The sequence below is a fragment of the Schistocerca cancellata genome, chromosome 8 (genome assembly GCF_023864275.1).
Source record: "Schistocerca cancellata isolate TAMUIC-IGC-003103 chromosome 8, iqSchCanc2.1, whole genome shotgun sequence".
In the NCBI taxonomy this organism is placed as follows: domain Eukaryota; kingdom Metazoa; phylum Arthropoda; class Insecta; order Orthoptera; family Acrididae; genus Schistocerca; species Schistocerca cancellata.
In genome coordinates this window covers 106,128,056-106,140,882 of record NC_064633.1, presented here as the reverse complement: position 1 = coordinate 106,140,882, position 12,827 = coordinate 106,128,056, and the positions used below count along the sequence as shown (strand labels likewise).

General features: G+C 44.6%; 1 protein-coding gene across 1 annotated transcript in view; it reads left to right on the top strand.

The window, feature by feature from the left end:
- The window catches only part of LOC126094617 (E3 ubiquitin-protein ligase SHPRH), a 275,624-nt gene that overhangs the window by 62,188 nt on the left and 200,609 nt on the right, over positions 1 to 12,827 (top strand). Inside the window, exon 3 of the mRNA XM_049909097.1 lies at positions 6,041 to 6,202. Within this exon, the coding sequence (XP_049765054.1) occupies positions 6,041 to 6,202 (162 nt within the window). The remainder of the gene's footprint in view (positions 1 to 6,040; positions 6,203 to 12,827) is intronic.

Sequence of the window (12,827 nt, the reverse complement as noted above, 5' to 3'; positions counted from 1 at the left end):
TTTGCTCTTAACATACTGTTTTACATTCAATGACCCCTTGAAAGGCACCATTTGCTCATCGTCACTAAGATGTTCTTCTGTTGGTAAACTCAGCAACCATTCTCTTATGGAATTGTATATCGGTTTGAATTGTATATTGGTCTGACTATCCAAAATCGATCATTTTTATCAGGATCACTTGTTATGTCATCTCAGTGGAAGTTCTGTCTCGGTATTAGGAAAAGATTAACTGACACAGTGTCTCCTATTTGGGAAATACATAGCTGCAGCTCCCTGTAACATCTAATCGTGGGACACTTCAAATTTCGTGTCAGAATGTCAATTCCTATAAGTGAAAGTATTTCTTTTGCTTTCATAGGAGCAAAATTACCTAAACTTCTGTCAGCTGCATAAATATTTGTGTATTCCACGCATTTCTGCACAAGAACACCAGTGACAATTTTTTTTAAAGATTGGTAGGGACTCTCAAGGTTATCCACTGTCTCAGAGTAACATTTGTACTATTTGATAAACGGGGATATGAGTGAGTCCTCTTTTCCTCCACCATATATCTTTTTTAGGTGTTAATTGTCCAAAATTATGATGATGCCACTCTAGATCAACAACGTCCATCACATCAGTTTCAGGCACAATATCTGTTTCAGGATGGTCTTGTTCATTGTCATCATTGTTTTGCATTCTGCTGATAAGGGGATCTTTAGAACTTATAATAAAAATGATAATACAGAAAGAAAACTTTATAAAAAAGTACATTTGAGTAGCACAGATGAAAAAGCTGCTAAATTCATTTTATGTCAATTTTGAGGTGGGCACACAGTCACATAGATTTTTCCAGTGCATAAATGATGGATTATGTTTCAGGTTGCAAAACTGGCTATGAACCATCGAAAATGGCTGTTGAAAATCGTGTTCCGTTTCAAAAGCACCTAACGGCATGTTGGCTTCGGGTGCATAGCCCATTAAATGCTCAATAGGCATGGCTGTCGCCCTGCCATTTCCGGATGCAGCATACGTGAACAGACATCAGACTTACCAATCTGCATATTCAAAGCTACCTTTCAGTCTGCTATGATTAAAATGGATATTTTTGTTATTCAGCTTTAGGTTGGCTGTGCTGTAACAAATTCTCATGCAACAATAACATTCTAGCTGCCAGTGTATTGTCGTTTGGATGGGACGAAGGTTTTGTGATTATCTCGGTCTTATTTATCATGCAGTTAGTGGGCTTTATGTCTTGGCTACTCAGCTTACAATATGTCATATGATATAAAACATCTAACATTACCTCCTTTGTTGTCCTCTTGTTCAAAATTATCGCCCGGATCATTGGATAGATCGTCAGTCTCAGATGAATTAAGAAGCTCTATAACTTATTTTTTAAGTGGCCTTCATCTATCTTGGACCTGGGACATTTGGAAATCACTGTAAGATGACTAAAATGACAGTAAAATAATGTCCTAAATTTCTATACTATTACAACCTTTCAATCACAGTGTCCTCATTTGGAGGCACGTATAAAGTTATAAATATTTCACTTAAGTTTCGTTCTGAAAGACACCTTTAATTTTCACCTTTCTATGCTCAAATAAATTTTTTTACCTAAACTCAGAAGATATTAACTGGCTGATGGATGGTACAAAGTTTACTGGGAAGTGTCCATATGACTGTGCACATTCAGTTTGGTTTTGTGGTACCACAGATTGCCAGGAGATGTTGACACTGTTCTCAAATAAACTGTCTGCTTGTGACAATATGGGGACAGTAATCACAAATGGTAAAATTTAACGAATTTTAATGTACTAAGCATTTATTTAGTATGTCCTTATATGAGGACGCCCTGACTGAAAGGGTTAATTCATTGATGGAAAGCAGACTAGGACCATAGTGCCCTAACAGTTAACTGAGTGTAGTCCTTACCAGTTATATGGGTAAGACTCTTGAACCCATGGCCAGCTGCCACTTCGTCTGGCTGCTTGAATCCCAAGCTCACCTGAGCCTCTCCCAGTGCAGTTTCAGGCACTATTGTTCCATACTTGATAACTGAATTCTACTGCTGGAGATGGCGATACAGGAGTTCTTCTTAGGCTGAAACGATTTGGTTTGTGTGGTTTTTTGACCTCAAAAAGGCATATGACACTACTTGGAGGTACAATGTTCTTTGCCAACTTCATGAAAGGTGTCTAAATGGGCATCTGCCACTTATCCAATACTTTCTCAAGGACCAGTGATTTCGATACCATGTTGGCAATGCCTTGTCTGACTGCTATGTTTGCTATGTTCAAGTGAATGGGCTCCACCAAGACAGTGTACTCAGTGTCACATTGTTTGCCATTGCTATCAATAGCATTTCCTTCACAGCCAGGAGCTCTGGCAAATGCTCTTTGTTTGTGGACAACTTCACAAACCTCTACTCGTACTTTGATCTTACAATGATTATGAGGCAGCTACAACTGTAGACTTGAGCCAGGGCAAATAGTTTTCAATTCTCATCAGAGAAGACTACACATGTCAATTTTAACTGAGCTCTTTGATGTTTTACCCATTGTTTTTAGGAAACGGTGTGCTTTTGGGTTTATTATTTGATTCCGAATTAACTTGGCTGCCATACCTGAAAGACTGAACAGAGGGTGTCCAGTCATTGATTATTTTGAAATGCCTTAGCAGAAAAGCATGGGGAGCTGACAGGTCCTGCCTCCTGCAGTTTTATAGGGCAGCATGGTCAATCGACCATCCCAGTTTCCTACTTCAAGATGTTAGGAGACGTCCACCATGAGAGCATCCATATATAACCGGGTGCCTTTCGGACCAGCCAAGTTCAGAGTCTGTGTGCAGAGGCTGGTGGATCACCGCTCTGAATTTGGCGACATATCAATTTGGCTCTACAAGCACTGAAAATCTCGGCATCACTTCAGTCACTGGCATTTAGTGCATCGTTCCAACCCAACTTAGCACGGGTATTCAGTAATCGGACGCATGTGACCAAGCCATTTGGGACACGAACTACTGACTGTCTCAAGGATTTGGAACTATCAGACCTCAAAATACACAGCCAGGCATGGAACATGTTGCTGCCGCATTGGTGTCTTCAGAGGCCCAAAGTGATTTTAAGCTTGACGTGGTACAAGAAAAGTTTACTCCAGTTTACGTTTCTACAACTTTGTTTCGTCCATTTTAAATACATACCACAGTTTTGTCATCGTTTGTACAGATGGAGCCCAGCAAGAGAATGTGTTCAGTTGTTCTGCTGTTTTCCCTGATAGAGTTTTCAAAGTGTGTCTTCCAGAACAATTTACAAATTATGTTGTGGAATTATACGGCACTGGAGAGGATTCACAGACATCACTATACAAGGTTTCTTGCCTGTTCTGACATGCTTACTGCACTACAGCATTTCACCAAATGTATCCAGTAGATTAGTTGATTCAGCTCATCCGTGACTCCTTACAGCAGCTCCAACACTGTGGCAAGGATGGGTACCTGGCCACATCAGGATACTGGGAAATGACATGGCCGACAAAGCAGCCAAGGATGCATGTCGGGATGGTGTTGTCCGATCCCGTTGCATGCCATCATCTCATTCTCTGACAGACGCATCATGCGTCAGTGCGACACTGAATAGTTTCAGGTGATGGTAAACAAACTGGAGTTGCTCAGATCAACCACAGGCATGGTGAACATCATCTGGAGGATCCCTAAATTGGTGGGGAAGGGAGGCAGATTGTAATGCATTATCAACTGCTCCACATGTGGGGACAACCTTCGTCCCCACCCGTGAGATTGGCATGCTGACCTTTCGTCAGGTTGCTGATGACCATGATGTTGAGTGCCCCTCACCTCAAATAATAATCATCTCTTATGCAACAAAACAGTAATGTACGAAAATGCATTAAATATCACTTTACTTAACTATGTTAATAAAGTATTTCAACTACACAGATCACAAAATACCCTCAAAGATCCAGGTAATCTTGTCTTTCTTAAAGTCAGGTAATTTTAAGTAATAACGCAAAATAATCAGTCAGTTTAACTCTGTAATCTAACAAATTACTGTCTGGAAAAATGTATAAATGAAATATAAGGTTCATCCAAATGAAACCTGGTCAGTGCATCTACCTTTGCCTTACATGTAAGGTGGCACCACATAACTGCGGGTATAGTGGCGCCATCTATTGGTATAGGGACTGACACGTGCCCACCGTTTGATGTCGCATAGCGCCAGTATGGTTTCACGCCATCCAAGTTATCGTCCACTACCAAACATGCAGGCGAGTAAGCAGCAACAATGAGTGATTCGATTTTTGGTGGTGGAGGGAGTTGGAGGCTGCGAAATGTATCAGCAAATGAAGGCTGTGTACGGTGAGTACAGTCAGAGTCATTCAAGTGTTGTGGAATGGCGCAAACAATCCCTTGATGGGCGCGAGTCACTGGAAGACTATGCTTGTCCTGGACAGGCTCATTGTGTCATCACACCGGAATTGGTTGCGGAAGTGAATGCTTTAGTCTTGGACAACTGCAGAATCACCGTGAACGAGATCCATTGGTTATTGTGTATTAGTGTAGACACCACTCACACTGTAATGCATCAACACTTGAATTTTTGAAAAATCTGTGCGCAGTGGGTTCCCTACCAATTGAGGAGGAATACGGCTTTCTGTCACATATTGTCACAGGTGACGAAACATGGTATCACCATTTTGAACCAGAAAGCAAGTGTCAGAGCAGCCAGTGGAAACATGTGACTTCACCACCTCCAAGAAATCAAAGGCCTTGCACAGCATTTCTGGTAGGGTCATGATGTCCTTTTTTGACCACAAGGGCTCACTGCTTGTCAAGTTCCTGGAATGGGGAACCACCATCAATGCCCAGCTTTATCAAGCCACTTTACAGAACCTTAGACGTGCCATCAAGTCGAAACGCCGAGGCTCGTTGTCCATTGGCCATGATAATGCCTGCCCACAGACAGCCAATGTGGTGAAGACAACATTGCAGTAGTTTTGGTGGGAAATGCTGCAACATCCATCATACAGTCTCGACCTTTCACCGTGTGACTTTCATGTGTTTGGACCTCTAAAACAAGTGATTTGTGGACATCGATTCGCAACGGATGACGAAGTGTGTGACTGGGTCCAGACCTGGATCTGACAGCAGTCTACCAGCTTCTTCAAGGATTCAATTGACTGGCGAGTGTCGCAATGGGATAAATGTCCCAACAGTTTTTATGACTATTTTTTAGTATGTGTACTGTGTATAACTGCATTTTTGAGTTAATAAAATATTTACCGTTCACAGTAGTGATTAGGTTTCATTTCAATGCCCCTTATACATGTATGTGTTTTGCATATAAGTTAACCATTTTATATGTTCAACAAACTATGCATACAACCTCCCACTTTCACTGTCTTAATAGCCTTGAGATTGATTCTGAATACTTTAGGAGTAAAGGAGACCACCTGCCAAAAAGCAGAAGCATTGAGTCGTCAACAGGCATACATAAAAGTGAAAGATAACTTTCTAACTTTTGGAATGAATGCTTTCTCAAGTTAGAGTACAAAAAGAAAAATTACCATCCCCTTCCACACACATGCACACCCCTTACACACGCCCCCCCCCCCCCCACACACACACACACACTCACACCCCTTACACACGCACCCCCCCCCCCCCCCCCCCCACACACACACACACACACACACACACTCGCGCGCGTGCACTCTAGCTAGAGAAAGTATTCGTTCTTAGAGCTAGCAAGTTTTCTTTCTTTTTTGGGTGCGCCTTTCGGTGACAAACACTTGTGCTTTTTAGTGAGTCGTCTCCTTTACTCCTAAAGAATTTACATTCTACCAGAGCTTTCCAAGTGTCAGTATTGATTATACAGTATTTGTATGCTAGTGGACATCAAGGTTAGTCTTTTTTTCTTTCATCTCCACATTGTTCAGTGTGCTGACATTCTTTCATGCACTAGATTTGAGGTAATCACATAAAATTGTTGAAAACTAACTTTATTTCTCTTTTTGAATTTGTGACTTGCGATATGTTTCAGGTCTGAGGAGCCGAGTATTTCATCTTGTAGCAGAGTGTGCTCCAGAACATAAGCACATGCTTGTACGTGTGTTCATGAACACAAATGCACCATCTAGCTCCAAAGTAGAATTACGCAATAGAAATTCTGTTCTTCAGTATTTTTATGGTGTTGAGCATCCAGGTATTGTGCAATATTACTTGTCAAACTATTGTTTAGTACTTCCTTTAATTTTCTTTTTACAGCAGCTTTTGTTCTGTAATTAAATTAAATCATTCTGTAACTAAATTAAATCACTTCCTCTCAAAGTGTGGATACGAGAAATAAACAATTGGATACAGGTGAATTAGACTTATGCAGGCATCTGATGCTTGAAGGTACAGTTGTGAAATAGATTGGAAAAACCATTAGGGCACAGGGCATTAAAAACAGCAATTTGGCTGAAATAGATTGAAAACACCATTAGGACATGGGGCATTAAAAACAGTAATTTGGCTGGCCGGTGTGGCCGAGCAGTTCTAGGCGCTTCAGTCTGGAAGCGCACGAGCACTACGGTTGCAGGTTCGAATCCTGCATCAGGCATGGGTGTGTGTGATGTCCTTAGGTTAGTTAGGTTTTGGTAGTTCTAAGTTCTAGGGGACTGATGACCTCAGATGTTAAGTCTCATAGTGCTCAGAGCCATTTGAAACAGTTTTGTGGCTATCTGCAAATTCGTATTGCTTCAAAAAAAAAAAAAAAAAAATGTTGGTGATGGTACCACACAATTTAGAGGGGCATAATTCAGCTGTATCAGAGGTGCAGTGCAGATGGTAGTTGAAAAGGTTTGTAATTGTATTTTGATGATTAATGGAAAATCTCATATAGAGATGTGAAACAAATACTAACAAAGAGATAGAGGGGCTGGCCAGTACTTACCTCAGCTCAGTACAGCCGATAGATGCACACAAAACAAAACAAAACCGAAAATTTATGTTCCTAGCTTTCGGAACAAATGTTCCTTCATCAGGGAGGAGAGAGGGGAAAGAAAGGGAAGAAGGGAAAGGAGATTCAGTTACTCACAACCCAGGTTATGAAGCAACAGGGAAAGGAAAATAGGGAGGGTAGCAAGGATGGAGGCATGGTTGTCAGAGGGAAGCCAAAGATATTCTACTGTAAGTACTGTGCCAGCTTCAAACCAAAGAGGATGCATACAGAAGTAAAGAGGTATATAGTATAAAGATAAACACAACTATGCAGGATGAAAAGATGCGTGAATGGCTAAGAGGAAAGGGAAAGAGGAGAAGACTGAAGAGTAAATGGGAGTGAGGTTGTTTAACGTAGGTTCAGTCCAGGGGGATGGCGGGATGAAAGGATGTGTTGGAGTGCAAGTTCCCATCTCCGCAGTTCAGAGGGACTGGTGTTGGGTGGGAGAAGCCAAATGGCACATACGGTGTAGCAGGTTCCTAGGTCCCTAGAATTATGCTGCAGGGCATGCTCCGCTACTGGGTATTGGGCATCTCCTAGGCGGACAGTTCGTCTGTGTCCGTTCATGCGCTCAGCTAGTTTAGTTGTTGTCATGCCGATGTAAAAGGCTGTGCAGTGCAGGCATGTCAGTTGATAAATGACATGTGTAGTTTCACATGTGGCCCTGCCTTGAATTGTGTACGTTTTACCAGTAGCGGGGCTGGAGTAAGTGGTTGTGGGGGGATGCATGGGGCAGGTTTTGCAGCGGGGTCGGTTACAGGGGTAGGAACCGCTGGGTAGAGAAGGTAGTCTGGGAATATTGTAGGGTTTAACAAGGATGTTACGGAGGTTAGGGGGTCGACGAAAGGAAACTCTGGGTGGTGTGGGGAGAATTTTGTCAAGGGATGACCTCATTTCAGGGGTTGACTTGAGAAAATCATATCCCTGGCGGAGTAATTTGTTGATGTTTTCGAGGCCAGGATAATATTGGGTGACAAGGGGGATGCTTCTGTGTGGTCTGGGGGTAGGAACATTGTTGTTGGACGGGGAGGAATGTATTGCTCGAGAGATCTGTTTGTGGACAAGGTCTGCAGGATAGTTGCGGGAGAGGAAAGCACTGGTCAGGTTATTGGTGTAATTGTTGAGGGATTCGTCACTGGAGCAGATACGTTTGCCACGAATACCTAGGCTGTAGGGAAGGGAGCGTTTGATGTGGAATGGATGGCAGCTATCAAAGTGAAGGTACTGTTGTTTGTTTGTGGGTTTGATATGGACAGAGGTGTGGATGTGAGCTTCAACAAGATGAAGGTCAACATCCAGGAAGGTGGCTTGGGTTTTGGAGAAGGACCAGGTGAAATTCAGATTCGAAAAGGAGTTGAGGTTATGGAGGAAATTAAGAAGTGTTTCTTCACCATGAGTCCAGACCACAAAGATGTCATCTATAAACCTATACCAGGCCAGGGGAAGCAGCTGTTGGGTCTTCAGGAAAGCCTCCTCCATGCGGCCCATGAAGAGGTTGGCATAGGACGGAGCCATCCTGGTTCCCATGGCCGTTCCCCTGATTTGTTTGTAGGTCTGGCCTTCAAAAGTGAAGTAATTATGGGTGAGGATGAAGTTGGTAAGTGTGATGAGGAACGAGGTTTTTGGAAGATCTTCGGGTGGGCGTTGGGAGAGGTAGTGCTCAAGGGCAGAGAGACCATGGGTATGTGGGATGTTTGTGTAAAGGGATGTAGCATCTATGGTGACAAGAAAGGTTTCAGGTGGGAGAGGAGTGGGAATGGATTTGAGGCGTTCTAGGAAATGGTTTGTGTCTTTGATGTAGGATGGGAGTCTGCGGGTGATAGGTTGGAGGTGCTGGTCTACCAGAGCTGAGATACATTCGGTTGGGGCTTTGAAGCCTGCTACAATGGGACGGCCAGGATGGTTCTCTTTGTGGATTTTGGGTAATAGGTAGAAGGTAGGAGTACGTGGCTCAGGTGGAGTGAGTAATTCTATGGAAGCCGTTGTGAGGCCTTGTGAGGGACCTTGGATTCTTAGGATTTTTTGCAGCTCAGTCTGGATGGAGGGAATGGGATCCTGGGTAACAGCTTTGTAGGTTGAGGTGTCGGAGAGTTGACGCAGTCCTTCTGCCACATACTCCACACGGTCAAGTACGACAGTTGTGGAGCCTTTGTCCGCCGGGAGGATGACAATAGAGCGGTCTATTTTCAGCTCCTTAATGGCACGGGATTCAGCTGGGGTGATGTTGGGGGTTGTTGGGATGTTCTTCAAGAAGGACTGGGAGGCAACACAGGATGTGAGGAATTCCTGAAATGTCTGCAAGGGATGGTTTTGGGGGAGGGGAGGAGGATCCCTTTGAGAAGGCAGTCGGAACTGTTCTAGACAGGGTTCAACACTGGGTCTAGTATTTGGGGGCTGTGTTTGGGTAGTGAAGTGGTATTTCCAGTTGAGGTTCCGGGTGAATGAGAGGAGATCTTTAACCAGGGCAGTGTGGTTGAATTTAGGCGTGGGGCTAAAGGTTAAGCCTTTTGACAGAACAGATGTCTCTGGAGGAGAGAGGGATCTGGATGAGAGGTTTAGGACTGAATTGGGACTGGCGATATGTGGCATTTGACTGTGGTTATAGTTGAGATTTGGTCTGTGTGGGGTATGTGCTGGGATGGGGAGATTGAGTAGGGTGGCTAGGCTAGGTTTGTTGGCTATGAGGGGGGTTTGTTGAAGGTTCTGTTGTGGTTGGTGTTTGTGAGGGATAGGGAGAGGGACCCCACTTCTTAGATGTTGCACTAGCACTGTGGATAGTTTTTTCAGGTGTTGTGTGGCATGGAACTCAAGTTTGCAGCTGGCTTCTAGGATGATGTTCTTGAGTGTGTTCTCCAAGCAAGGGTTTGAGAGGTGGAGGACTTTGAAGAGAGATAGGAGCTGTTGGGAGTGGTGGTTACATGAAGTAGTGTAGAGATTCAGGACAAGTTGGGTAAGGGCTAAGGATTGAAGGTTCTGGAAGTCCAGGAGAGACTGGTGGAAGGAGGAATTGCACCCGGAGATGGGGACTTTTAAGGTAAGCCCTTTAGGGGTAATTCCAAAGGTTAAGCAGGACCGGAGGAAAAGTATGTGGGATTGCAATTTGGCTACGGTGAATGCATGTTTCCGGAATAAATGTAAATAATGTGGTATAGGATTAGGGTACATAGTGGGTAACTGGTGGGTAGGGAAATTAAATAACTAAAATTGAAATAGTAATCATAAGAAGGAATAAAATGCGGAGGGAAGGACGAGAAAGAAAGAAATTGTGTTGGTAATGTTCAATACCAAAGGAAGACCACTAAATAAGAAAAATACGGAAAAAGTTGACCAGACCAAGCAAGTATGTCCAGATCAGGGGAAAAGAACACACGTTGCTCAAAAACAGAGATAGCAAGTGGCGAAAAAAGGATCGCGCGTGCTGCAAAAGATATCGCGCGTACCGCAAAAAAGATCGCGCGTACCGCAAAACCGATCGCGCGTGCCGCAAAAAAGATCGCGCGTGCCGCAAAAAAGATCGCGCGTGCCGCAAAAAAATCGCGCGTGCCGCAAAAAAATCGCGCGTGCCGCAAAAAAGATCGCGCGTGTCGCAAAAAAGATCGCGCGTGCCGCAAAAATGTCCCAAAAAAATTTTTTTCTTGTGGCAGAGAAAGATAGCCAATGGCACAAAAATATCGCCAGTCCCAATTCAGTCCTAAACCTCTCATCCAGATCCCTCTCTCCTCCAGAGACATCTGTTCTGTCAAAAGGCTTAACCTTTAGCCCCACGCCTAAATTCAACCACACTGCCCTGGTTAAAGATCTCCTCTCATTCACCCGGAACCTCAACTGGAAATACCACTTCACTACCCAAACACAGCCCCCAAATACTAGACCCAGTGTTGAACCCTGTCTAGAACAGTTCCGACTGCCTTCTCAAAGGGATCCTCCTCCCCTCCCCCAAAACCATCCCTTGCAGACATTTCAGGAATTCCTCACATCCTGTGTTGCCTCCCAGTCCTTCTTGAAGAACATCCCAACAACCCCCAACATCACCCCAGCTGAATCCCGTGCCATTAAGGAGCTGAAAATAGACCGCTCTATTGTCATCCTCCCGGCGGACAAAGGCTCCACAACTGTCGTACTTGACCGTGTGGAGTATGTGGCAGAAGGACTGCGTCAACTCTCCGACACCTCAACCTACAAAGCTGTTACCCAGGATCCCATTCCCTCCATCCAGACTGAGCTGCAAAAAATCCTAAGAATCCAAGGTCCCTCACAAGGCCTCGCAACGGCTTCCATAGAATTACTCACTCCACCTGAGCCACGTACCCCTACCTTCTACCTATTACCCAAAATCCACAAAGAGAACCATCCTGGCCGTCCCATTGTAGCAGGCTTCAAAGCCCCAACCGAATGTATCTCAGCTCTGGTAGACCAGCACCTCCAACCTATCACCCGCAGACTCCCATCCTACATCAAAGACACAAACCATTTCCTAGAACGCCTCAAATCCATTCCCACTCCTCTCCCACCTGAAACCTTTCTTGTCACCATAGATGCTACATCCCTTTACACAAACATCCCACATACCCATGGTCTCTCTGCCCTTGAGCACTACCTCTCCCAACGCCCACCCGAAGATCTTCCAAAAACCTCGTTCCTCATCACACTTACCAACTTCATCCTCACCCATAATTACTTCACTTTTGAAGGCCAGACCTACAAACAAATCAGGGGAACGGCCATGGGAACCAGGATGGCTCCGTCCTATGCCAACCTCTTCATGGGCCGCATGGAGGAGGCTTTCCTGAAGACCCAACAGCTGCTTCCCCTGGCCTGGTATAGGTTTATAGATGACATCTTTGTGGTCTGGACTCATGGTGAAGAAACACTTCTTAATTTCCTCCATAACCTCAACTCCTTTTCGAATCTGAATTTCACCTGGTCCTTCTCCAAAACCCAAGCCACCTTCCTGGATGTTGACCTTCATCTTGTTGAAGCTCACATCCACACCTCTGTCCATATCAAACCCACAAACAAACAACAGTACCTTCACTTTGATAGCTGCCATCCATTCCACATCAAACGCTCCCTTCCCTACAGCCTAGGTATTCGTGGCAAACGTATCTGCTCCAGTGACGAATCCCTCAACAATTACACCAATAACCTGACCAGTGCTTTCCTCTCCCGCAACTATCCTGCAGACCTTGTCCACAAACAGATCTCTCGAGCAATACATTCCTCCCCGTCCAACAACAATGTTCCTACCCCCAGACCACACAGAAGCATCCCCCTTGTCACCCAATATTATCCTGGCCTCGAAAACATCAACAAATTACTCCGCCAGGAATATGATTTTCTCAAGTCAACCCCTGAAATGAGGTCATCCCTTGACAAAATTCTCCCCACACCACCCAGAGTTTCCTTTCGTCGACCCCCTAACCTCCGTAACATCCTTGTTAAACCCTACAATATTCCCAGACTACCTTCTCTACCCAGCGGTTCCTACCCCTGTAACCGACCCCGCTGCAAAACCTGCCCCATGCATCCCCCCACAACCACTTACTCCAGCCCCGCTACTGGTAAAACGTACACAATTCAAGGCAGGGCCACATGTGAAACTACACATGTCATTTATCAACTGACATGCCTGCACTGCACAGCCTTTTACATCGGCATGACAACAACTAAACTAGCTGAGCGCATGAACGGACACAGACGAACTGTCCGCCTAGGAGATGCCCAATACCCAGTAGCGGAGCATGCCCTGCAGCATAATTCTAGGGACCTAGGAACCTGCTACACCGTATGTGCCATTTGGCTTCTCCCACCCAACACCAGTCCCTCTGAACTGCGGAGATGGGAA